At 56.0% G+C, this 26,387-nt stretch overlaps 6 protein-coding genes across 6 annotated transcripts; 4 read left to right on the forward strand and 2 right to left on the reverse strand.

The window, feature by feature from the left end:
* Positions 1 to 864: 864 nt before the first annotated feature.
* On the forward strand, positions 865 to 11,092 carry EsH8_V_000920 (armadillo-type protein; the record flags this gene model as incomplete). The annotated part of the gene is made up of 6 exons (XM_083273436.1): positions 865 to 1,000; positions 1,147 to 8,495; positions 8,552 to 9,084; positions 10,288 to 10,557; positions 10,707 to 10,857; positions 10,934 to 11,092. The coding sequence occupies 6 exons, from the start codon at positions 865 to 867 to the stop codon at positions 11,090 to 11,092; spliced, it is 8,598 nt and encodes a 2,865-aa protein (XP_083126151.1).
* A 1,868-nt stretch (positions 11,093 to 12,960) lies between these two features.
* Positions 12,961 to 14,821, forward strand: EsH8_V_000921 (serine hydroxymethyltransferase; the record flags this gene model as incomplete). The annotated part of the gene is made up of 5 exons (XM_083273437.1): positions 12,961 to 13,086; positions 13,168 to 13,224; positions 13,317 to 13,410; positions 13,474 to 13,611; positions 13,677 to 14,821. The coding sequence occupies 5 exons, from the start codon at positions 12,961 to 12,963 to the stop codon at positions 14,819 to 14,821; spliced, it is 1,560 nt and encodes a 519-aa protein (XP_083126152.1).
* An 800-nt stretch (positions 14,822 to 15,621) lies between these two features.
* EsH8_V_000922 (uncharacterized protein) lies at positions 15,622 to 18,387 on the reverse strand (the record flags this gene model as incomplete). The annotated part of the gene is made up of 1 exon (XM_083273438.1): positions 15,622 to 18,387. The coding sequence occupies one exon, from the start codon at positions 18,385 to 18,387 to the stop codon at positions 15,622 to 15,624; it is 2,766 nt and encodes a 921-aa protein (XP_083126153.1).
* Positions 18,388 to 20,297: 1,910 nt separating this feature from the next.
* On the reverse strand, positions 20,298 to 21,620 carry EsH8_V_000923 (leucine-rich repeat-containing protein kinase family protein; the record flags this gene model as incomplete). Its single annotated transcript, XM_083273439.1, has 1 exon — positions 20,298 to 21,620. The coding sequence occupies one exon, from the start codon at positions 21,618 to 21,620 to the stop codon at positions 20,298 to 20,300; it is 1,323 nt and encodes a 440-aa protein (XP_083126154.1).
* Positions 21,621 to 22,651: 1,031 nt separating this feature from the next.
* EsH8_V_000924 (TBP-associated factor 8 family protein) lies at positions 22,652 to 23,645 on the forward strand (the record flags this gene model as incomplete). Its single annotated transcript, XM_083273440.1, has 2 exons — positions 22,652 to 22,943; positions 22,999 to 23,645. 2 exons carry the CDS (start codon positions 22,652 to 22,654, stop codon positions 23,643 to 23,645), a joined length of 939 nt encoding a protein of 312 aa, XP_083126155.1.
* Positions 23,646 to 24,681: 1,036 nt separating this feature from the next.
* On the forward strand, positions 24,682 to 26,186 carry EsH8_V_000925 (WD40 repeat domain-containing protein; the record flags this gene model as incomplete). Its single annotated transcript, XM_083273441.1, has 5 exons — positions 24,682 to 24,723; positions 24,818 to 24,855; positions 25,003 to 25,129; positions 25,219 to 25,536; positions 25,761 to 26,186. 5 exons carry the CDS (start codon positions 24,682 to 24,684, stop codon positions 26,184 to 26,186), a joined length of 951 nt encoding a protein of 316 aa, XP_083126156.1.
* Positions 26,187 to 26,387: the final 201 nt, after the last annotated feature.

Genomic DNA, 26,387 nt, shown 5'->3' on the forward strand with positions numbered 1-26,387 from the left:
CGGACGGAGCATGTGTAAAGCCAAAGTAAGATAATAAGGCAGAGGCGACCAGGCACTTACTTGGGCCTCTCGGCCACTTTTCAACCATCCTCTTGGAATTCATCGTGTATTTATTGTATTGGTTGGTTGCTGTTGGAGGAGCACGGCCTGGAAGGATGCGAAAGTGCTGCTGGCCTGGTGGTGCCCCGCCATGGGAAAGCTGACCTCATCTTGACCGCCTTCTTGATCAGGATTTTCAACCCCGCCAGTCTAGCCGCCGGGCCACACAACCCTAGAACCAGAAGTACCTTCCAGGCTCGGCAAGGTACCTCGTAGCGCCCTTGTTAGCCGACAAAGGGTCACTCAAACCCGCCGATGGGGGAGGCATGCTCCGCAGACAGCCCCAAGCCGCCAACTGCTGCCCCAAGTTTAGAGACCCTTTAAAAAGGTACCTCTGGTACATACCTTGAATTTTCCCTGTTCGTCTGCTGTTCCAGCTCGCGCGGCAGAAAAAGAATTCCCTGCGGCGCTGATTCCTCTGCCTCTGGAGCTGCGCTGCTGCTTTTGCCTGCACCCCCCTCCCCCCCCGGTCTAGAAGTACCAAGCAAGTGACCCAACACTGCCTTGCCTTGCCCACGCCGCCTCGAACTCCATCGACATCTACCTCGAGGTACCTGTCTTGCTCTGGACAATTTGTGCGAACGGCGACGATATCCAACTCTGTCACCTCACCTCGCCTCACCTTGCCTCACCTCAACTCAGCCTCCTCGCCCTCCCCTCCCAATCGCCCGTACACGATACGCCGACTCTCCTCCCGCTCGTCGACCGCATAGCTGGCCGACTTGCCCCCAATGATACCATTTGTCCGCTCCCATTCCCGCCAAAATGACTGAAGTCGCCGCCAATGGCTCAGGCTCTGTCTCGCTCGATTTCGCAGCCACGAGAACAGCCTTGACCTCGTCCTCGACCTCGACGAGAATAGCCCATCTGCGCACACTTGATGATAGAATATCCAGCTCAGGTACGGCCCATTAAGTGCAATTGCCCCTCCTCCTCTCCCCCTCTCCCCTCCACCTGCTCCTCCTGCTGCTGCTTCCACCGCCGCCGCCGTCGCTTTTGCGCATCTCCGGCTTGCAACTCGGTGCTGACCATTACCACTTGTCGCAGACATTGACCAAACCTCGATTCGTAAACTGCTCCAGCTGATCTTCTGGACACATTCCTTTTACACCGACCGACCCTCCCGACTTGCCGTACAGAAATGTCTGTCCGCCCTTCTCTCCAAGGGGCTCGACTCCCAGGTTCTCGCTGCCTTTGTCGCTGCTCTACGCGCGGAGTCTCAGAAGCCCGGAATCGCTGCGAGCAACGCCTTCGTCCTGGTCGAGTGGTGTAGCTTGCTCATGCAGCACCTCGCAAAGACACCCGAGTGGGACAAGCTAGCTTCTCAGATCCTCCTGAGTGACGCCGATGCGCTGGACAACTGCCTCCAGCCCACCGCCAAGGGTGGCATGGCCCATTCTGCCATTATTGTCACTCGGAGGGGGCTGCGCAAGCTTTTCACCTTGCACCAGAACCCCGAAAAGGCTCTCAAGGATGCCGTGCAGCTACTGACGGCCAAAGCCGCCCAGCCATCTGCAAAGAACGCCCCTCTGCTCGGCATCATCGCCGGTGTGAGTTCAAGGCTACCCGCCGTCAAGCCAGCTCTGGAGGCCCAGAAGTCTTCTTACTTCACCTTTTACACCAGAGAGATCATTGGTTCCCGGACTGCGATCCCAACGCATGTAGCATCAGGCCTGCAAGATTTCTTCCTAGACTTTGTGACACTTGACGAGCTCACCAAGGAGGTCGTTCCATCACTCGAAAAGGGGTTGCTTAGAGCCCCAGAGATCGTCTTGAGCGACGTCGTTATCCCCCTGATCCGCTCCCTTCCAAAGGATTACGACCTTTCGCAGATCCTGGTGGGCAACTTGCTGAAGCCCATACTTTCCAATGTCAAGTCCAGCAACGCTGTCACCCGTAGTGGTGCTGTCAAAGCCTTCAACGCCCTGGCCGCCCAGAGCCGCGATGACAAGGCTTTGGAGAAAGCGGCGGAAGAGATTGTAGGACCCGTCAAGGGCGGAAAGCTGGCCTCGGCAGACCACAGAGTTCTCCACTGCGAGATGCTCGAGGCTATTCCCCTATCCAAGACCACCGCCGATAAAATTGCAACGTCATTGGCGGTCGTCTCGGCGAAGGAAGGAAACGAAGCTGCCCTTGCCGTTGAGACGTCGGCCCTCGCAAGAGCTGCTGGATACCTGCTCCAAAACGACGTCGAGGTTGCCAAGCCGATTGTGGACGCATGCCTGAAGGGCATCTCTGACAAGAAGTTTTCCTCTCGTCGCATTTGGCTCCTGCGTATCGGAGAGATCTTCAACTCATCCGAGCGCTCCGGCGGTTTGTCGCCGGCTGCTGTCAAGTTTGCCGAGAGTGTCTTGCCCAAGCTGTCAGATACTTATAACGAAGTTGTCGCGAACCCTTTGATTGCTGCTCAAAACAACCTGACGGTTGGCGCCTTCATTCTGACCACGCTCACGTCATGGTCGCAGCAGAGCAACGTTTCTTCGGCTGTCAAATCATCACTCGCCAAAGTCTCTGTCACGAGCCAATGCCTCGTACTAGAGCCGAAGCCGTCTTTCCTCCTGAACCCCCGCATCTACGGCAAGATCACTGTCGAAGATGAGCTCATTTGGTTCTCCCGAGCTCTCACGGCCGTCGCGGACCACTTGACCGAGGAAACCCCCAAGCCAGTCACTGTCGCTTGGGCCGAGGCCTTTATCTACACCATTGGTGCTTCGGTAGCCACCCCCAAGGTTCGACAGGTTGCAACGGATAGCCTGTCCCGGGTATATGCCAGCCGACCGAGCCTCGTTTCCCGGGCCATCATTGACGGTGCTTGGCACTGGCTTGAGACCCTGGAGACGGGCGACAAGGACAGCGCGGCAGCTCTGTCCAAGACCGACAATGCAAACCTGCACCTGGCCCTCCGTGCGATATGCATCAACCCCAAGGGCTTAGGGGAGCAGGAACAGAGCGTTGTACGAGATGCGGTTGATAAGCAGCTTTGCTCGTTGCTCGTTCTCGCTCGACAGGATCTCGTCCCCCGCGCCAGCTGGATTGACCTCTGCTTGCGCGTGGAGAGAGATCCGGGAGAGTTGGCGCGTCAGTTCGAGGATCAGCTGCTAGAAGAAATCTCAGAAAGGACCTCGATCGATCAAAAGTCTGACCTTGTCAAAAAGGCTGCCTGCAACGCCGCGGCCGAGCTGGCCTTTGTGGCCCCAGACACCATGACCAGCAAGATTGTCGAAATTATTCAACGAGACCTGGAGCCTGAGGAACTGCGGAATATCGGTCCTGTGGAGGCTGCTATTTTCCGAACCCCTGAAGGAACTGCTTTCGTGGATGTCCTGGCGAAGAAAGCCCAGACAACTATACCCGATAAGAATAACAAGGACTACGACATCTTGAAGTGGGAGTCTGAATTAAGGGCGCAGTTGGCCCAAAAGAAGGGCCAGCAAAAGAAACTCACGGCCGAGGAGACAGCCAAAGTGAATGCCCAGCTCAAGAAGGAGGCGGGTATTCGAGACTCCGTTCGTCGCATGGAGGCAAGGCTACTCCGTGGCATCGGCATCATTCAAAGTCTCGCGACTGGGCCTCCGACCGAATCCTCTCTCTGGATGGGACCCGCCGTCAAAGCCCTTCTGGACGTCATCGATGCCGGTGCTAGCCTTCTCACAGGCGATGCTGCTCCGCTTGCCTACCTGGCATGCTCAGACCGAACCACTACGCGTCTCGGTCCCATGAGGCCCTTTGTCGGTGTAGCAACGCTGCGTGCCCGTGGTGTCACTACACTGTCAGAGGACTACAAGCAAGAGCCTGTTGAAGAGCTTTTGACCAGAGTGCTCTACCGTCTGCGTTTCGCTGGAGAGCAGCGTCCTTTCGACACGGTGTCTCTCATTTACATCCTTCCCCTGGTTTTTACTGTCATTGAGACCGGCGGTTTTGGTTCGTCCCTCGATGCACGAGATGAGCAGCTTGTCCTCGCCATCGAGTTCCTTTCTTTCCACACAAATACCTGTGAGGATCAAGCGACGCCTCGATTGGAGGTACTGTCCTCGTTGATCTTGTCTATGCAACGCTATACTCAGCATTACAAGATCATCAAGGATTGCTTTGCCGACATGTGCCGATGCATCGCCCCCAATATGACTCTGGAGGAGATTGCTGCTCTGGCTAAGGGATCCATTGTCCCAGAAATCAGCGTAAGGACTGCAGTGTTGCAGTCCATTAGTGCAGAAGTCGACATGAGCGAACTCGAATTTTCAGATGAGATTTGGTTAGCATGCCACGATGACGTTGACGAAAACGTGGAGCTTGGTCGCGATATTTGGGAGGAAAGCGGTTTCGCCTTGTCCCCAGAGGTACCGGCCAAGATGTTGCCCTACTTGGATAGCATCGATGGTCAACTCCGAAGGGCTGCAGCTCGATCCTTGGCCGAAGCATGCAGCGCGCACAAGTCCACTCTGGAGTCAATCTTGGAGTCTCTGAAGTCTTCTTACGTTGAGCTTGCCAAACCGCGCGTTGCCCAATTGGACGAATACGGCATGCCCAAGAAGTCCAACACGGCCGATCCTTGGGAATCGCGACACGGTATAGGGTCTGCTTTCAAGGAGCTGTCGCCACACATGGCTAAGCAGCAGCTTGACCCGTACTTCGACTTCCTTATCGAGAGCGGGCCTCTGGGCGATCAAAACGCAAACGTACGCAGCGAGATGCTGGACGCAGCCATCCGAGCCATCGATATTCATGGCAAGAGCATGGTTGAGAAGCTGATGAAGGTGTTTGAGCGCACGCTTGAAGGGCCGGATAAGAACACAGAGGCCTCTGACCGTGTTAACGAGGCTGTCATTATCATGTACGGTGCGCTCGCTCGCCATTTGAACCCCGGCGACTCGAAGCTCCCCATCGTCATTGACAGACTGCTGGCAACCCTGAGCACGCCTTCGGAAACCGTGCAGTATGCCATCGCCGAATGTTTGCCGCCACTGGTCGAGGCTTACGGCGACAAATCCTCCAAGTATTTCCAGCAAGTTCTCGAGACTTTGTTGACATCCAAAAAGTATGCTGAGCAGCGAGGCGCTGCTTATGGCCTGGCTGGATTGGTTCAGGGTCGCGGCATTTCGTCACTGAAAGACCAGCGCATTATGATGACATTGAGAGGAGCAATGGAAAACAAGAAGGAGCCGAACCAAAGAGAAGCAGCACTCCTTGCATACGAACTTCTCTCTACCATACTGGGTCGTCTCTTTGAGCCTTATGTCATCCAAATTGTCCCCCAGCTCCTCACTGGGTTCGGCGACAGCAATGCCAATGTACGAGACTCCTGTTTGGCGGCGGCAAAGGCATGCTTTGCCAAACTGAGCTCTTATGGTGTTAAGAAGATTTTACCCACTCTGCTTGACGGTCTGGATGATCAGCAGTGGCGCAGTAAGAAGGGAGCTTGTGACCTGTTGGGAGCCATGGCCTATCTCGACCCTAACCAGCTGGCCCAGAGTCTGCCGGATATTATCCCGCCCCTTACAGGTGTTCTCAATGACAGTCATAAGGAGGTTCGCTCTGGTGCCAATAAGAGTCTGAAGAGGTTTGGCGAGGTCATCAACAACCCCGAAATCAAGAGTCTCGTCGACATCCTGCTCAAGGCTCTTAGCGACCCTACCAAGTACACCGACGAAGCCTTGGATGCCTTGATCAAGGTCCAGTTCGTGCACTACCTAGACGCGCCTTCTCTGGCACTGGTCACAAGAATCTTGCAACGAGGCTTGGGTGATCGATCCAACACCAAGCGCAAGGCGGCACAAGTCATTGGCAGTCTTGCACACCTTACCGAACGCAAGGATCTGGTCTCGCACTTGCCGATTCTCGTCGCAGGACTCAAGCTTGCCATCGTCGATCCGGTTCCTACAACTCGTGCTACGGCCTCCAGGGCACTGGGATCCTTGGTGGAGAAGCTGGGAGAAGACGCTCTCCCGGATCTTATTCCAGGCCTCATGCAAACCCTCAAGGCAGACAATGGCGCTGGAGATCGCCTTGGTTCCGCCCAAGCTCTCAGCGAGGTTCTCGCTGGCTTGGGTACGACCAGACTCGAGGAAACTCTTCCGACCATTTTGCAGAACGTCGAGTCGTCCAAGCCGGCTGTTCGGGAGGGTTTCATGTCTCTCTTCATCTATCTCCCCGTTTGCTTTGGCAACAGTTTTGCAAACTACTTGGGCAGAATTATCCCGCCCATTTTGTCCGGTTTGGCTGACGATGTCGAGTCAATCCGCGAAACCGCTCTTCGCGCTGGTCGTCTTCTCGTCAAGAACTTTGCCGTCCGTGCTGTCGATCTGCTGCTTCCTGAGCTTGAGCGTGGCCTGGCTGACGACAGCTACCGTATCCGACTCAGCTCAGTCGAGCTTGTCGGTGACCTTCTCTTCAATCTTACAGGCATCAGCGGCAAGGCAGAGGACGAAGAAGAAGACGAGGAGAGTGTTAGAGAGGCAGGTGCTTCCCTCCGCGAAGCCCTTGGAGAAGAAAAGAGGAACAAGATTCTCTCCGCCCTCTATGTTTGCCGATGCGATACAGCTAATGCGGTCCGTTCCGCTGCTGTCAACGTGTGGAAGGCGTTGGTCTCTAGCCCTCGCACACTCAAGGAGCTGGTGCCGACGCTTACTCAGCTCATCATTCGGCGCCTGGGAAGCTCAAACATGGAGCACAAGGTGATTGCCAGCAACGCTCTGGGCGAGCTGATCCGCAAAGCAGGCGATGGTGTCTTGTCTACGCTGCTGCCAACCCTGGAGGAGGGACTGCAAACGTCAACCGACACGGACGCGAAGCAGGGCATCTGCCTTGCCCTCAAGGAACTCATCTCTTCGGCTTCCGAAGAAGCCTTGGAAGATCACGAGAAGACGCTCATTTCCGTTGTCAGAACAGCCCTTACCGACTCGGATGAAGATGTCAGAGAAGCTGCCGCAGAGGCCTTTGACTCTCTTCAACAGATCCTGGGCAAGAGAGCTGTGGACCAGGTGCTCCCCTACCTCCTCAGCCTCCTCCGCTCCGATGAGAACGCCGACAACGCCTTGTCGGCCTTGCTCACTCTCCTCACCGAGACGACTCGCTCCAACATCATCCTGCCAAACCTTATCCCTACCCTCATTACCCCTCCCATCTCTGCGTTCAACGCCAAGGCTCTGGCGTCTTTGTCAACAGTGGCCGGTGCTGCTATGAACCGCCGTTTGCCGAACATCATCAACTCGCTCATGGACAACATCATCAACTGCGAGGACGAGGCGTTGAGAGAGGACCTCGAGAAGTCTTTTGATACTGTGGTACTGTCTATTGACGAGTATGACGGACTCAACACGGTCATGAATGTTTTGCTGCAGCTCACGAAGCACGACGACCATCGCAGACGGGCGGCGACTACCCGCCACCTGTGCAAGTTCTTTGCTACCGCAGATGTGGACTACTCGCGATACAACCAAGACATTGTCCGGTCGCTGCTCATCTCTTTCGATGACAGAGACCAAACCGTCGTCAAGGGAGCCTGGGCTGCGCTCAGCGAATTCACCAAGAAGCTCAAGAAGGAGGAGATGGAGGGCCTGGTCGCCTCGACCAGACAGACGCTTCAGCAGGTCGGCGTGGCGGGCGCAAACCTGCCAGGCTTCGAGCTTCCCAAGGGCATCAACGCCATCCTACCCATTTTCTTGCAGGGCCTGATGAACGGTACTCCGGATCAGAGAACGCAGGCTGCTCTCGCCATCTCCGACATCGTCGACCGGACAAGCGAGGCTTCTTTGAAGCCGTTTGTCACACAAATCACTGGTCCCCTCATTCGTGTCGTGTCTGAGAGGTCCACAGACGTCAAGTCGGCCATCTTGTTGACACTCAACAACCTCTTGGAGAAGATGCCGGCGGCTTTGAAGCCATTCCTGCCCCAGCTTCAACGCACGTTCGCCAAGTCTCTTGCAGACACGACGAGCGAGGTTCTCAGGGCCCGTGCAGCCAAGGCTTTGGGCACTCTGATCAAGTACACGCCGCGTATTGATCCGTTGATTGCTGAGCTTGTCACGGGATCCAAGACTTCGGATCCAGGTGTCAAGACAGCCATGCTCAGCGCTCTGTACGAGGTCATCAGCAAGGCCGGTGCCAATATGGGCGAGACCTCAAGAGCCGCCGTGTTGGGTCTCATTGACATGGATACTGACGAGAGAGACGATACCATGACGATGACTAACGCCAAGCTGCTCGGAGCGCTGATTAAGAACGTGCCAGAGGAGGCCGCCAACGGGCTGCTCAAGAACCGAGTGGTGACCAGCCACTTTAGCCACTCCTCGGCGCTTGCGCTGAACGCAGTCCTCGTCGAGTCTCCGCAGAGCCTCCTCGAAAGCCCTCTGGCGGAGGACTTGCCCGATCTCTTCTGCCAGGGCATGTCGAGCAAAAACGTAAGTGTCACTATGATGCGCAAGACGAAGAATGACACCGCTGACATGACAAATAGCCATTCATCGCCGACAACCTCATTCTGGCCACGGGCAAATACCTTCTTTCCGAGTCGACCAAGACCTTTGAGTCAAACAAGAAGATCTTCGAGGCACTTGCCACTGTCATCCAGCCGGGAAACTCTGTTGACTCTCGCCGGCTGGCTTTGGTCATTGTTCGAACTATGAGCCGCGTGGACATGGATATGGTTCGACCGCATGTGCCCGTACTCGCAGGACCCATCTTTGCCAGCGTCAGAGACCCGGTTATCCCAGTCAAGCTGGCAGCGGAAGCAGCGTTTGTGGCTCTCTTCAACGTAGCGGACGATGAGACCAGAGTATTTGACAAGTTCATTGAGGGCGCAAACCTGCCGCCAAACACCAAGAGGAGCATGCAGGACTACTTCAAGCGCGTCACCATGCGGCTGGGTGCGCAAGTGCGTGAACGCAGAGAGGCAGAGGGCGGCCAAGGCGGTCTGGGTCTGTCCAACGATGAGGTCGAGGACGAGAAGGAGATCTGGAGCGTGGGCAAAGTTGATGTGGGCGAGGATGTGTTTGGCAAAAGCTAAATAGAGACGGCATGGCCGATGAGAGGCGGGCGAGGTTGAATCTACAAAAGAAAAGTTTGTTCTACATGACTGAAACGATCTCAAATGAATGACCGCCTTGCAGGTCAAAGAGTTGCCTTATTGATATTGTGCAAGGGCATCGAATCTGATGAGAAATCGTTGATCATGGAAGAGCCGCCACCGGACTGAGTAGGACTGGGCATAATTTATAAGTAAGCTTAAATCCACTCGCTGGTTGTTTGAGGCAGAGAAACATTCTCTCCCAATATATTCCCACACAGTCGAGTAAAAACGCAAACAGCCGGCAGAGAGGAATCGCTGCACAGTACCTACGAACATGCCTCTATTCCCACCAACGCTCATCTTTTTGTCGTTATTCTGCTTCATTCTTTATTTCTCTTCGAGTCTCTCCTTGGGCTTCTTTCCCATATTGCGAAAACGTTAATTTCGGAATGAGAAGAGGGAAACTGGCCAGGACCGGTGTTTCATTTACTTTAGCATAATACATAGTTTAACAGGTGACGGTGGGGGATTATCTTTATTTGTTTACTTTGGCACCTCGTGCATACCTTACTACGCAAGGTCAGGTGCATGTAGTGTAAACGAAGACACGATGTTTAGCCTAGGTACCGCCGGGGTACTTTAAGACGAATTGGGAATAGCGTCCAGGACCATGGTGCGATAAGGGATAAGATGAAAAAAATTAGATAGGAAAAAAAAAAGTACCGGGCATTGCAAAAGCGGTGCACCTTCCCTAGAATGACAAAATTTAGGCCTGTGTCGCCGTTTCACGTGACCACTCGTCGCCCAAGAGCCCTGGGCTCGCTTAACCGAGACGCCTCAGGCCCAGCCCCACCCAACATCCAACCCACAGCGAAGCTCACTTTCCTGAGAGAAATTCCAGCGAACCCCTCTCAATTCTCAACACCTCGACTCCCCGGTAGGTACGACCATCGACTCGGACAGCATTCAAGATGTAAGTTATCACGACAGCACTACCAAACCACTGTCACGCCAATTCCCATGCGATTCCCGTCGTCTTCTGCACCGGGCACGCCGGTTTCTGGCCGCTGCGGCGCCCGGGACACGCGGAGGCGACGAACCGATCACGGCATTGGGGATTCGGCTGGGAGGCGAAATTTTATCATCAGGGACAAAGGCTGATATCGAATGCTTTTTTTCCACAGGGTCAATCTGCGAACTCAGAAGCGCCTGGCCGCGTCGGTCATCGGCTGCGGTCAGCGCAAGATCTGGCTCGACCCCAATGAGGTCAACGAGATCTCCAACGCCAACTCCCGCCAGACCGTCCGCAAGCTCGTCGCCGATGGCCTCATCATCCGCAAGCCCGTCACGATGCACTCGAGATCCCGCGCTCGCGAGCTGAACCTCGCCCGCCGCATCGGTCGTCACCGTGGCTTCGGTAAGCGCAAGGGTACCGCCGAGGCTCGTATGCCCAGGTTCGTCAACGCCGACCCCGACGGTCGGTCTGTCGTCTAGGCTGTTGCCTGTCTGGAACGGCCCCCGTGCCTGACCGAGAACAAGCAAGACGCTCGACGATAGACCGACGGTGGACAAATTTAGATTTGCGTACTGACCCCCGATAAAGCCAAGTCCTCTGGATGCGCCGTCTCCGTGTTCTCCGCCGTCTTCTGGTCAAGTACCGTGCCTCCGGCAAGATCGACAAGCACCTCTACCACGAGCTCTACCACTCCAGCAAGGGTAACGCCTTCAAGCACAAGCGTGCTCTCGTTGAGCACGTAAGTTATATCCCCTCGGACTTGGATGGATGTACACAGGGGACAGAGAGATGGGCTGACACGTGGGTTTCTACAGATTCACCGTGCCAAGGCCGAGAAGGCCCGCGAGAAGGCTCTGAAGGACGAGATGGACGCCAAGCGTGCGAAGACCAAGGCCGCTCGCGAGCGCAAGCAGGAGAGAGTGGCGGCGAAGAGGAACGCTCTGTTGGGCGAGGGCGAGGAGGAGGCCAAATAGATGATCACGTTCGATCTCGGTCCTTAGGCGGCTGCATTCGGAGTCATCGGGTTGGGTCTTCTTTTTTTACGTCCTACTGTCCCTATTGTCGCAGCGGGGCTTTGGCATGTAGCATTGAAAAATGGAAATCGATGACATGGCAAAAAACGGGCATGAAAAATGAGCAGCAGCAATCTTTTACATGGTTATTTCTCTTCAATGAGCATTATGTGTGTGACATTTCGAGGCCTCGTCTGTTGGATGCAAAACCCTTGGGTAATCATGGGGGAACTCTTCACAGCATGGCTTTACCACAACTTGATATTGGATCGAGGTGGAGGACCGGAGTGATGACGGGGCCAGCTGAGCAAAAACATCAGTCATGGAAAACCCCCTCTCTGGACACACACAAAAGCTGCAAATGTCATAACAAGTAGAATGGTCCAGCTAACGGCCATACTGATGATAGCTTTCGAGCCAATATCCCTCTGTTAGAGAACGTCCGTCCGTCTATCAGAGCCCGGGGGGCATACATCCGGCGATGACTTCAACTCCCACCCAAAGACCAGGCGAAGCAAAGGCCGATGGGCGGGCCAAGTCAAGGCTCCGGCCGAAAGCAAACTTGGGTCGTTTGGCATTTTTCTTGATATTGCGGTGGCATGTAATTGACTTCGTGGCCAAGAGCCAGGGCCTGCTCAAGGCTGAAATTGGGCGGTGGTAGGCTGGGGCGTGTGGCTGACGGGAGGATACACGCACATCTATCACACACATCCATCACACATCTCACACACACACAGCGTGCGTGACAAGGCAGTCAGGTTGGTTATTCAAGGCGCTATTTACGTAAAGAATCCGTGACGCTTGCCAGGTTCTCTTTGTTTTGGACAGGATAGATTGGCTTAGCAGGGCCAGCCCATGCTCAAGGACCCTTGTTCCCTCCCAGGTACGAAAAGAATGATGGATAGAGTATGCCGACGCGAGGTGTCTCCCACAGACAACAAAATAATATCAAAGCACAACGTGGATTTGGATCAGATTGTTTCAAATTGCCCCTCTAAGGTGGTGAGGTGTGCCAGGACATTTCAGCATGCACCCGCCGAAGCGGAAGAGCTGATATGTGAAGAAAGCGTGCTCGTCATCTCCAATTTAGTTGTGTAAAGAAGAGAAGAGGAGAAAAACAGACAAATTTCGGCCACGGCGCGGCCTTGAAAAAGGGCAGAGCTGGGTCGGCGGGAGTGTGCCGAAAGCCCGTGCCTGTGTGCCTAAGGCAGTTTCGTTTCCCCATGCAAACGTGGATAAGCTGATAAGATTGCAGAGATAGGAACTGAATCCTCGAGCAGGCAACGAATGCCGGCGGCAACGAGGGAAGGAAGGGCTGGTATCCGTAGTGTTAGAGCGAGCCCGCCAGCCAGCCAGCCGGCCAACAATGCAATGCATGCATGCATGCAGTGTACAAACAGTGCGAGGTCGGGTCCAAAGCCGAGGCCACCCCCCTCTCCGCCCCGTCCCCCTTCCCCAAACGCAGCTCGGCCACTGCACCGTTTGCTCTCGGGCCAGGTTCCGCCTGAAGCAGTGACAGACCACCACGGAACCCCAACCCCCAGGTCCCTATCCCCACCGCCTGTGCACGCCTGCCGCCACTACATCATGGCCTCGCTCCCGTAGCTGGGGTGCTGGCACTGTTGTCTGGTGCCGTTCTCTGTTACAGCTCTATCCAGCTTGCTTGGTATGCGTTCCTGCTCCCCGACCCTTCCTAGCCTACTACTATTACTACTACACATCGCCTTCTCCCATTTCTAACCTACCCTCCTACTCGTCGACTCAAACAACGGGCTGTCAGATCGACTAATTGACCCGTCTCGTTCTAGGTCCCTTGTCACATCGCCATCATGTCGCTTCCAGTCTTTCGAGGCACAACTCGCGCCTTCCGCTGCCTGCCGAGAGGGGCAGCTCTGCCATGCGCAGGTGGCGTGAGGAGGTTCATCTCAACAAAGAGCTTGGATGGCCAGCAACAGGTGCGCATCGCAGCTCAATTGCATCCCGCGATACCACAAGCATGGTCCCTCGTTGTGCTAACCTACCCCTGCCTGTTCTAGCTGCTGTCTGCCAAACTCCAACAAGCCGACCCCGCTGTCTACGACATCATTGAAAAGGTACGAGGCGATCTCTACTGGCACCTGCGCCGACCTCAACAGCACCGTGTGACAACCAATTGGGGACAGCCACTAACACAATGGGTTTGTAGGAGAAAACTAGACAGAAGCACTTCATCAACCTCATTCCCTCCGAGAACTTCACCTCGCAGGCCGTTCTCGATGCCTTGGGCAGTGTTATGCAAAGTAGGCGCATCGTCCATGATACCGATTGCATCTTCCAAGATGGAAGCTAAGATGACTCGCTAGACAAGTACTCCGAGGGCTACCCCGGCGCAAGATACTACGGCGGAAACGAGTTCATCGATCAGTCGGAACGTCTGTGCCAGCAGCGAGCGCTCGAGACGTTTGGCCTCGACCCAAAGCAATGGGGCGTCAATGTTCAAGGTGCGCTTGGCTTCTCCGTCGACCCTGTGTGCCTCCTTTTGCACCGTCGCTAATATAATATGCAGCTCTGTCCGGCGCTCCGGCCAACTTGTACGTCTATTCCGCCTTGATGGACACCCATGATCGCCTCATGGGTCTGGACCTTCCCCACGGCGGCCACTTGTCGCACGGCTACCAGACACCGACGAAGAAGATCTCTGCCGTTTCCAAGTACTTCGAGACGGTCCCCTACAGGCTCGACGAGTCTACGGGACAGATCGACTACAACAAGCTGGAAGAGCTTGCCACGGCCTATCGTCCCAAGGTTATCGTTGCGGGAGCTAGCGCGTACAGCAGGTTGATCGACTACAAGCGCATTCGCGAGATTTGCGACAAGACGAACGCTTACCTCCTGGCCGACATGGCCCATATTTCTGGCCTGGTTGCCGCCAAGGTCATGCCTGGTCCCTTCGCCTACGCTGATATTGTCACCACAACCAGCCACAAGAGTTTGCGAGGACCTCGTGGCGCCATCATCTTCTTCCGCAAGGGCGTTCGCCGGCAAAACGCCAAGAAGGAGGACGAATTGTACAACCTCGAGGGTCCCATCAACTCCTCCGTCTTCCCTGGCCACCAGGGAGGCCCCCACAACCACACCATCACCGCCCTTTCCGTGGCTTTGAAGCAAGCCCAGGCTCCTGAATTCCGAGCCTACCAGACGCAGGTCTTGGCAAACGCAAAGGCGCTGGCCCAGAGGCTGGGAGCTCCCAAGGAGAAGGGAGGCTTGGGATACAAGATTGTGTCTGGCGGCACTGACAACCATCTCATCCTGGCGGACCTGAAGCCCCAGGGCATCGACGGCAGCCGTGTCGAGCGTGTGTTGGAGCTTGTTGGTGTCGCGGCCAACAAGAACACGGTTCCCGGCGACAAATCTGCGTTGGTCCCTGGTGGGCTGCGCATCGGTACCCCTGCCATGACGACGAGAGGCTTCAGCGAGGAAGACTTCAACCGCGTGGCCGACATCATCGACCGCGCCGTCACCATCGCCGTGCGGATAAACAAGAGCGCCAAGAAGGCTGCCGAGGAGAAGGGGGAGAAGAAGCCGGGTCTGCTGAGACACTACATGGAGTACCTTGGCGACGGAGAGACCGACCCCGAGATTGTCCAACTGAGATCCGAGGTGGCTGACTGGGTTGGCACATACCCACTCCCGTGGGACGTCCCCGCTTGAGCAAACAGGGACCGATATAGTTGGGATTGACAGAAACGGACTCTCATCCTGGGACACGAGATCAAAGTGTCGTTCCTCTACGGCGTTCAAGGGGCCTTTTTTTGCTGTCAGGCTACGTGAGAGCGGTTTATGTCTCCCTGATTCATCTTGTTGTAGTCTTTTTTTTATTTTATAACGACCACAGACTTTTTCCAAAAGTCCCGTCATGCATGTACCATTGGGGGGGGGAAGGGCGCGCGCGCAAACACCTACCCTCTATGAAATAAAATGTTTACCATCATCAACGAGATGGGGAAATTAAATATTGCCAAACCCATTGTGAACCTCTCGCTGCCGCCTTTTTTGCCGATATTGCTAGCTCGCTCGTCTCATCATATCGCCTCATGTACGCGTGACGTGGCACACTATTCCAATCAGTGAAAGCAGAGTCGCCGTCCGTGAGCCACGTAAGACGGGTTCCGGCCGTTTCTGATGGCGTGCCCGTTGGTTTTCTCTACTCCTTTGGTTGATTGTTAGAGGGGAAATTGCTCGTAGAAGAGCCGAGTCAAAGTCATCAAAGCCCTAGCCATGTTTATAGACATGGAGGGACATGACACCGAACGCTGGTAGATGAGGATATGTCGGCTTTAGAAACAGCCTACGTTGGATATTTTCATAGGTATCACATACTCCTCGCTTTTGCACTTTTCCCATGTCCCCCCCCCCCCCCCCCCCCTAGTCACCCCGTCGCAAGCATCATCCCCGCCTCACCCTCTCCGTACACGCTCTAGCCACCTTCCAAGCTCCTCTAGTAGGGTCCCTCACGCAGAGTCCGCGCCGTCTGGGTGGTCCACACCGAGTACCTTGGCCGTGGACTCCCTGGCCTTGACCTTGTCGTAGTATTCCTTTAGCTTCTCGTTCGCGGCCAGCGCCTCGATGCCGGACTCCTCGACGATGGCGTGCAGCACCGGCCAGACGGCGAAGTCGGCCAACGAGACGGCCGACCCCGCGATGGAGTCCGCTTCGGCTGCGTACCCGTCCCAGAGGGCCAGCTCACGCGCCAGAGGCTTCAAAACGCGCTTGCCCTCGCCGTCCCGCTCCAGCGGCCGCCACTTGTCGAGGAGCGCAAGGCCTTGTTGGAAACGGGTAAAGACTCGAGCCGTGTCGGGCTGCGACCTGCCGGCCGGCGCACCGGCCTTTTCTGGCCCATGCACCGAGTCCAGGTACAGCATGATGGCCAGCTCGCCCTGGACCGTCGATTTGGCCGCGTCGTTGTCGACGAACCTGATGGGCAGCGTCTCGGGCACGGCCGGTGCGTTCTTGGCGTCCGGGCTGCCGTCCTTCCACTTGAACGACGGGGACATGCTTCCCTTGGCGTACGCGACGCCGAATTCGGCCAGCATCAGGGCGATGCGCATGTTGACAACGGGGTCCGCCGACGCGCACAGACGCGGCGAGTTGCTGATGTGAAGAACGTTGAAACCTTTGCCGTAATGCTTGTCCCAGTCAAAGTCCGTCGAGTGGTTCTCCGTGCCGAAGGCCCTGAGCATCCCGACGGCCTCTGGGCCCTGCCCGTTGATGACCGGCTGGGCCTCGTCCCTGGTCTTGCCGGTGGCGCCCTGTCCCCAGATCGAGGTACCTTCCCGGTCCAAGAAGGTGCCAATCCGCCTGAAGGTGAGAGAGATGCGCCCGCCGGAGAAGGCCAATTCCGGGGCGGTCTTTTCTCTCTCCGCCCTCTTGTCCTGGCGAATGGCGTGCAGCCAGCGCATGTTTGTTTCCAGCCCCATGCGGCACAGGGAGTTGTGCGGCAGCTTTTCGCGGGTCGTTTTTCGCTGTTTGGAGTCCTCCCCAGACGGTGCTTCGGTGCCGGACGGGTCCTTGTCCCGCCTCTTGGTCCTAAACACCATGGTTCGCTCGGCTCCCAGGCTGACGTTGGCTATGTAAGATCCCTTGACGATATCCAGGGTCTTGTCGCTGTGCTCGGAGATGTAGTCGGTGCCGTCGCGGTAGAACTGGATCAGGGCATGGTTCAGCGGGTGGCCGAGCTGCTTCTCGACCTCGGCCTTGATCTTCAATATCGTGGGCGAGAAGGGGAGGAGAGGCGGCGACTCGTCGGACGGGTGGCGATAAACCGGCATGCTCCCGTCGTCGGCAACCTCGCCCTGGACGGCTACCAATCGCGGGACTTCGCCGCCCTGGTGCGACATTCTCTGCCAAAGAACCTCGTCTCTCACCTTCTCGAATATGCCCTCGGCCAAGGGGCCCGGTAGGATATTGTGAAACACGGTCGTGTCGCCCTCGCAGAGCGGCTCGGTGGCCTGCGGCGTGGATTCCTTGACGTCGATTTCACCATCCATGGCTGCTTGTTTGTCTGCTGGCTTTGTGTCCGGGACTGGTTTCGATTCCGGCTGGAGTTCGGCTTCAGATGCAGACGAATCGTCGTCGCCAGGAGCGGGCTTGGGTATTAAAGGTTCCTTTGGAGTGGCATCCTCCGCGGCCGCAGTTGCGTTCAATCTCGCAGCCATCTCACTTAATCGCATCTTGCCGGGGGTGTTACGAGGCGCTTTGTTGTCGGGTGAGTCACTCCTTTTCGTCGGTTGTGGTGGCTGTGCGCCGGGGTCGACCTCTAATGCATCGCAGAAGCTCACACACTCATGGCCTCCCGTGGGTGGGCGTGGGCGAGAGCTCGACGGCACGCTTTTTGCGGCACCCGGACCGCCGAGCGAGAGCTTGGCCAATTGTTCTTCAAGTAGGTTGGTTTTGAATGCGTCACCCGCGGGTGGCGTCTTGATCCCGCCCGGTTCTGCGATTCTCTTGGGCACGACGGGCGAGGAGGCCGACGAGGGCGATGCTGCGGCCGGTTTAGGCTGCAACGCCTCAATGACAACATCGCTGTCCTCGACCTCGCAGCCCGTCACGTCAACTAGACTCTGCACGGCATTGCCCAGGCGCAGGTCGGAGCGGAAGCCGCAGCAGTTCTCAACCAGGGTGATGGCGTAGCCGAACTTGGCGGCATCCATGGCAGTGGCGTAGACGCCAATGTTGGCGAGGGAGCCGCAGAGATAGAGCTCATGGACGAACTTGACGCGCAGGGTTTGCAGCAGCTGGCCGGAGGCGAAGGCCGAGTAGTGGGACTTGATGAAGGTGGTGTCCCTCGGCCCAAGGGCCTCCTTGACGGCTGTGGGGAAGTCGGCGCCGGGGGTGGCGGAGCGGACGACTTTGGGGCCGGGCTGGCTGAGGAAGGCCTCGGGGTCGGCGTCGACTCCGGCTTCGGGCTGGGTGTCGGAGGGGGCGGCCGTCCTCCTCCTCGCACGGGATTCTAGGATTTTGGGCTTTGGCAAGGCATCGGTGGCCCAGATCTGCTCACTGGAGGCGGTGCGGAACTTGTCGAACTCGGTGCATACCCAGATGACATCGCCGACCTTGCGAAAGGCTTTGACCAGGTCGAGGGTTTGGGTCACAAGGGCGTCAGGCTCTGCGACCGGAAGGGCGCCGTCGGCAGAAAGGAAGTCGTTTTGGAAGTCGATCACCAGCAACCCCTTGCGTGTGGGAAGCTGGGGAAGGGCGCTTACATCGAAGGGAAACATGGCGGCGGAGATGCGGTGAGCGTGAGGCCGGAGGGGACGGACGAGTCCAACCGTATAAGTCCAGCGGGAGGAAAGAAGACAAAGGCTGCTGTCGCGGTCGGCAAGGTATGGTGCTCTGTTGAGGATACGATGAAACTACAGTATCCAAGACGAAAGCATGATGCGGGGATTCAAAAAAAAACTGTGAGGCCCAAATTGCACTGCAGATAAACTAGTATTTTCTTCTTCGGTGCAGTGGCATGTGGAGTGAAGACGGCGAAGGTGGATGTGGATGTGGAGGGAGTCGTCTGGGCACACACTGACGAGGATGTGAAGACGATGATGCTATGGCCAACAAGTGAAGGGAAGTATGTAAATTGGGCGACGTTGGTCTTGGTGGTGGTGGTGGTTGTGCGGTGGTTTTTGGGCAAAGGTACCGGTAGGGATATTATTGAGTGACCTGGAGCTGGCGACCAGGATGAGAAAGGGAGGAGAGAGAGAGATGCCACCTCCACTACCACGTTCACGAATCGGCTCCTCGCCGTCGAGGGCGTTGGAAGCCAAAGTGGGCCTCACGGGGCGGGGAACGAAGGAGGCCGGGGCACGACCGGGGCGGCACTGGAGGGCACGAGCAAGAAATGTAAAGATGGCTCAACTATCGTCGTGCAAAACTTGACTGGCGGGTTGGAGTTGCGTTTGTATTTTATCATACAACGGCGGGAGCGACGACCGACCGCTAGGTACCACTGCTCCGTAAGCCGACCGTCCCGTAAGCTTTGTGGGGGAGCGAGAGAGAGAGAGAATGCATAGCATGTTAGTGTCAGGCGCGGCAGTGACACTACTAGCGCGCGCAGATCCTTTGGGCTCCCGCTTCTACACGTGTATGCCAGCTAAACCCACGGTAAGGTATCTCGGCGTACCGGGGGGTGGAACAGGTGGGGGATGTCCAATGCAAGATTGGATGGAGCAGGATGCATGATATGTATGCTTGATCACCTACCTCGGGTGACTTCTGATGAGGGAACCCACGAAAGACAGCTAATTGACCCTGAATAAATCCCTTCCGTGTTTGCTAATCGAGACTCGTCAAACACCGGGACCCTTGAGAGAGATGGACACCGTTGAGCGCATCTGCGATCGAATCCGTTCCAGAAACACCAGCAAGAATGGCCATGTCTTAACTCAAGCTGAAGTTGCCGCGGTTGTCTCGTCATCTGTTGCCTCGCCCCTCTGTATGCCTGGCCTACATACTGCAGGTAACCCTCATCTTACGCAGCCCTACCGGCATGGGGATCGACGACCAACCAACCAACTTGTCAACCACCCATCCATCTCGAACCAAGGCACAGTAAGCCAAGGCATCTATCTGTCTTGCCGCGAGGGTCGAACGCCTTTGGCTGGCAACTCCACTGTGGTGGTGAGAAATATCGCACTCTTCTCGCCTCGTCTCCCTCCCTTTCGGCTTGCTGGTGTTCAAGTAGCACTCGACTTGGGACGGATCAAGCCCCCTTGATACTGCCGTACCCTTCATTCTCGCCACCGGAATGAGCCGATTCTGTCACGCAGACAGCCGGCGAGCCGTCACGTCATATCCAGAACTCTGCATTACCATAGCAGTACGATGACCACGCGGATGCTTCTCACAAATACAACAAAATCACACGTGAATTAATAGCTTTCATATATCATCTCATTTTGTTCTATGTCTAATGGCTCCAGTCTAAACATGTCTTCTGTTCCACGGCTCTATTCCGAATCTCGCAATAACTCCGTGCCTGCTCACGAAGGTGCCATTCTTTTTCATTTTCTTTCCCTGGACTGACATCTTGCCAATCAATCTTTACATAGAGTCTCGCTAATCATATTTCTATTCACCTTGACGGCTTACTGTCCTGGAAAGAAGAGAGGCTGCTCGTCCTCGCGAGAAACATTCAGGACAAGGCACGAATTTCCCTCACCGCCTCTGCGAAGCTTGGCCTCTCGCTGACAGTTTGTTTCGAGCAACGGACGTGTAGCTCCCTTAGCTTTTGGAGCGTCTGTTGTTGCTGATGGTCGTCCTTCTGGGCATGTGCGATCCCAATCAGGTCGTCGATGAGATGGCCAAACGCGAGAGCCTCCAGCTTCTCGAAGTCGAACTTGCCGAGGTTTTCATAGATCGTCGCCGCGCCAAAGTCCCCGAGCAGGGCATGCCCAACATCGTTGAAGAGGATGTTGTGGGCGTACAAGTCGCAATGGGAGACCTTCCGGGTATGGAGGTGCTGAGCAGCCGCCGCGATGCCACCCAGAATCTCCAGAACGATATCAAGCGAAAGAGCTTTCCCGGCCTCATACCGATCTCGCGTGCAACTCTGCAGCGAAGGTGGCAGGCCAAGAGTTTGGTAATGAGGCGGTATCAGCTGCATGATGAGACCATGTTTCTCCGGGTGGTCCTGGATGCTAGCCAGAGTACTGATCAGGTTTCCATGCGAGCCCGCAGCCAAGCATGCGGCCATCTCGTCGAGTGGCGTCCCGTCACTCGTCACCTCGCCCTTGAACAGCTTCACTGCCACCTCATCCAAGACCGCATCAGCCGGCATCCATTTTGCTTTGAATATATCGCCGGACGCTCCATGGCCGAGCAATTCCTGAACCTCGAGATCTTGCCACCCAGCTTTGCGTAGTTGGGCGAGCTCCTGGTCGAGGGTGATGGCACAGCATGGGTTGCCTGCTACTGACAGGAACGCGAGCTCCGGCAGTTCAAAAAGCCAGGGGGGCAAGTCGGCGAAATCATTGGCCGACAGACGGAGTAATCCGAGCTTTCTGCATGCAGACATCTCGTCTGGCAGAGTTCTGAGACAATTGCCGGCAAGCATGCACTTTTGGAGACGAGAACAGCCGCCGATGGTTTTGGGGAGTGTCCCGATGCGATTGTTGGTGAGGATGAGCCACCGAAGCTTGGGCGGCAGGGCATCCTCGGGTATGGCAGTCATGCCGTTGGACCGGAACGCTACCATCTCGAGCTCGGGACATGCTGCGAGTTGCTTGGGAAAGACTGTGAAGTTGCAGTCGGAGAAGAAGGCAATCCTGAGCTTGTGCAGACGGCTGAAGTCATCGGGCAGACTCGAGAGACCAGTGCCCGAGAGGTCAAGATGCTCGAGGGTATCAGAAAGATCTAGGATCTCCCGAGGAAACTCGTCCAAGGGGCCAGCGAGCTTGAGTTTCTCAAGACGGAGGCCGTGGTAGCCACCGCTTCGTAGAGTCTCCAAGTCCTGCATTGTGTTGGTCAACGGAGCGGCTGAACCTGAGTCAGTGAGGTATTTTCGACTCCGATAAGCTAGATTCAAGTTTCACCCGGTATGCTCAATGGCTTATGAGGATATAGAGGACGGGTTATTGTGACAATGACGGGTGAGAAGATGATAAAAGAAGAAGGAGGGGGGAAGTGTAGCAGAGGTACTCTTGGCCTAGATAAGATAATGACCACGGCCGCTTGAGATGGGTCTCACTAGAGTTCTTACTAGAGTAGATTAAAGCAAGCAGGGAGGCGAACAAACAATGAAAGTCCAAGTACCGCCTACAAAGGACACTGTGTTGAGTCGACATGTTGGCGTACGAGTAGAGGCACAAACCTGCCATGCCTGCCGGGAATAGAGCGGAAGGGGCAAGATACAGCAGCAATAGCCCAGTCCTTGGGACTCGGATGATATGTATTATTACTCTACTATTTGCATCGTAGGGCGCAAGCTAGATAGACATTGGCCCTGTGAGATTTCCAGGCTTGAGGCAGCATAACATGGAGCACGATGCACCCCGGCGGGTTGCAGGATGCATGGGGAAGAAGACGCTGCTTCAATTGGATGAGAGGTGTTTCCGTTTCGCTGACAGCGAGCCCGCGCCCCGGCAGTCATGGCGCAACACCCACTGAATCTGGCGAGATGGACCCCACCCTACAGCACCCGTAGACGCCCAGAGCCTCACTCTCGACTTGCCTCGAACTGGACCTGTAGTGGTGGTCCGAGCTGCGATGCCAATTTTCTCCGTCCAATGAGCGGTACGTACCTCGCGATAGCTGCTGCTGGACCTCCAAACAAGCTCCGGAACAGATCCATCTCCAACCACTTTCGCCGCCCTTTGGTCGCAACTCCGAGCCGCCCCTACACTTGCGCGCTATCTCGGCTGCCGTCGCGTTCTTTTTTGGCCCGTAATTCAAATAGAGTCTGCAGTTTCTTCCACACACCAACATCTGCGCCTGTGCCTGCCACCGATATCACGATACCGATTCCTACCACTTCTCCAACCTCGCGCCATGTCCTCGACGCCCTCGCCTGCGACGTCGACGAGCCCGCGCAAGCGCAGCTCTCCCAGCGACGATGAAGAGTCAACCAGTAAACGCCAAAAAACAGATACCCAGACTCCCATAACACCCGCTACCGATGACGAGCCATTACTGCCTGGCGCGACCAAGGTCGTTATTCCTTCCCTCGATTACCAAGCAAAGAGCGGCCTGGAGCGAAGCATAGGATTGGCACTGCAGCATGTTGGCTTCGATGCTGCTACTCCCGAGGCCATGGAGGGCTTCCTGGGAACCGTAGAGACCTGTGAGACCTGCCCCCAAAACCCGCAAATACCATTCGTAGGTGCTGACTTCTCCAGACATGGCCTCTTTCATCGACGACCTCAAGCGCGTCGCCCTTGCAGCGCGCCGCGAACAGCCCACTCCGGCCGACTTCGAGTCCACGATGCGACGCTTCACCCTCAAGACTAAGGCGCTCCGCCCCCATGTTCGTCATCCTATACCGAAAGCCAAGCTAGAGACCGACTTCTTCAATCCATTAGTAGAAGACCCGGACGCGTACACCACTCTTCCTCTTCTAGGAGAGGAGTTGAGCGGCAAGCCGGAAAAGGAAGCCAAATCATATATACCAAAGTCATTTCCAGACTTCCCCAGTAAACATACCTACAAATACACGCCAAAGGAGGACGACAGCGGACGCGACCCCCAGAAGACGAGGGAGGAGGCGGCGAAGGCCTCCAAACAGGGCGAGGAGGCTCTTCGAGGCTTGGTGCGGGCTGCAAAGGTTCGCAAGCAGAAGGAGATCAGGTCATTGTCAGAGCGCGATCCAGTGACCAAGGAGCGCTATTCGCTGTGGGCGGCCGCTATGGAAGGTTTCGTCAAAAAGGAAGGCGGACCAACGGGCCAACTCGAGATTGCCGATCATAGCATGATTGTCAACTCGGATGCCCGACATCTGCGCAGAGAAGTCCAACGGCAGAGCAAGCGAGCCGCTGGCCAGGGCTAGCCATCCGGCCATGTTGGATGCCGCATGCGAGGCAGCGGTGTCCCGCCGGATGAGAACAAGAGAGGAGATGGATAGTGACGACAAGGCGACTAAAGGTTGGGTGACCGTCAAAGAGCTCTGCATGGGTAGGGGTGACTAGGGGCTTTGCCTTGTCACCGACGCGAAGGCCACCAAGGTTCTTTTTCTCATGAATCATATGCATCCAGCAAGGCGTTAGGGTTAGGTGGTTTGGCACAACAGGCTGTAGCAAAATAACATTAGGGAAGGAGCACCACGAGAAGCGGCATCATCTTTACAGGATTAGGGTTTTCAATGCCTATCCTACCACGAGTATATAGGCGAAAGAGAGAGCAGAGGGGGAGAGGCAGGCCGGCAGAGGGTTTGTGTGGCGTAACAGCGATTCATCATACTAACACAAAAGCCTCGTAGTCGGTTGGAAATGGCAGAGGTTCAAGTCTTCATAAGCACACCCTCACTGTGTTACATCCAATGAAATGTTCATGATTACTTACTGCTCAGCCAAGGAGTCCGCTTAGCAAAGCTGGAGAATAATTATCATGTGCTCTCGTAGAACCAGATGAAGTGAGGATCCGGCCGGCTTGCTTGCTTACTCGCTCACTCACTCAACCCTACTTTCCGGGCGTTCAAACTAATTAAACCGATGAGTGACTGAGGCAGACACGTACCCGACCCCTCCCGGCAAAATCCAGACAGGTTGTTGCCGACCCAAGTCCAATTCTGCAGAGCCCCTGCTCCGAGTGACATGCAATTTGCAGCTGGGCCTCAGCAAAGTGGGACCAATCAGCCTCGTCGTAGTGGTGCAGCCCTCCGACTTCTCCCATTGGCCACAGCCCCACCTGAGCTGGCGAGGCTGTCGGATTTACACATACGCGAGGGCACTAGGTATTTTTTCTCCCACACACAAAGATTTCCGATTTCAAGGCAGAGCTCCAGGGTCAAAGGTGACACTCAGAATCAACTCCAACCTTCCTACCTTTCTCTCACCACTCAATCGACCTGATTGCCTCATTTCCCAATGGCTGAGCAGTTGATTCTCAAGGGTACCCTCGAGGGCCACGTAAGTCGCTGCGTTTACACTCGCCCGCAGTCTTTTGCGCTGCGCTGGCGATTTTTGCAAATTTCGGCATGGCTGACGGTGGTGCTTTTTGCAGAATGGCTGGGTCACCAGCCTGGCTACCTCCATGGAGAAGTACGATATATCCCCCGCTCCCTCCGAATCCCCCGCGATCTGCTCGACAGAGGATGGAATTTTGAAAAAAATCGACATCTTGCCGCAGAGGCGCTGGCCCGATGACCGAGAAGAAGTTTGGAATCATGGTCGCTAACAAATCGCCAGCCCCAACATGCTCCTGTCCGCCAGTCGTGACAAGACTCTGATCATCTGGAACCTCACCCGTGACGAGTCCCAGTACGGTTACCCCAAGCGCTCCCTCAAGGGCCACTCCCACATCGTCTCCGACTGCGTACGTCTCTCGACCCTCTCCGAACCCCGCGAAAAATTTCCTACTCTTGTTGGTATTTTGGGAACTCTGGGCTGATGGGGGATGAACAGGTTATCTCCTCGGACGGCGCCTACGCTCTGTCTGCCTCGTGGGACAAGACCCTCCGCCTCTGGGAGCTTGCCACCGGCACCACCACCCGCCGCTTCGTCGGCCACACCAACGACGTTCTGTCCGTCTCCTTCTCCGCCGACAACAGACAAATCGTTTCCGGTTCCCGTGACCGCTCCATCAAGCTGTGGAACACCCTCGGTGACTGCAAGTACACCATCACCGAGAAGGGCCACTCCGAGTGGGTTTCTTGCGTCCGCTTCAGCCCCAACCCCCAGAACCCCGTCATTGTCTCCTCCGGCTGGGACAAGCTCGTCAAGGTCAGTTCGAATCTACTCATTTTCCCGCTCTCCCTTGTTGGAAAACAAACAAACCCACATTTCGACATGATGCTTTGCAACCAAGTATTTGCTACTTCAGAGCCTGTTCTGCAGGCCATGAGACCACTATTCACCAATGCACTGATCTCGCACCTTCAAACTCTATTTTGCCTTTTAGCCCTTCTCTTTTACTGGTTCGGTCGGGCTAACTTTGGGAACCTCAGGTCTGGGAGCTCTCCACCTGCAAGCTGCAGACTGACCACATTGGCCACACCGGCTACATCAACACCGTCACCATCTCCCCCGATGGATCCCTTTGCGCTTCCGGTGGCAAGGACGGTACGACCATGCTCTGGGACCTTAACGAGTCGAAGCACCTCTACTCCCTGAACGCCAACGACGAGATCCACGCCCTCGTCTTCTCCCCCAACCGCTACTGGCTCTGCGCTGCCACTGCCAGCAGCATCATCATCTTCGACCTTGAGAAGAAGAGCAAGGTTGATGAGCTCAAGCCCGAGTTCACCGCTGTCGGCAAGAAGAGCCGCGAGCCTGAGTGCGTGAGCTTGGCCTGGAGCGCCGACGGCCAGACCCTGTTCGCCGGCTACACCGACAACATCATCCGTGCCTGGGGTGTCATGTCGAGAGCATAAAGGGCGTGAAGCTCTTTCTGTTCTCTCTCTGGGTTATGCGATGATGGTGACGATGTGTGGTGGGGGAAGGGCTCTGAGATGGTAGATCATGGCGGGCGTCCTAGGCTGGCTTCCTCGTTTGGTCTTTCGGGATGCGCAGGGTCAAATCGATTTGTGAAAAATTGGGGATGAGACTGCATTGCTGGCTTATAGGTAGCCTAC

Source organism: Colletotrichum jinshuiense, chromosome 5, assembly GCF_051148585.1.
Source record: "Colletotrichum jinshuiense chromosome 5, complete sequence".
Classification (NCBI taxonomy): Eukaryota; Fungi; Ascomycota; class Sordariomycetes; order Glomerellales; family Glomerellaceae; genus Colletotrichum; species Colletotrichum jinshuiense.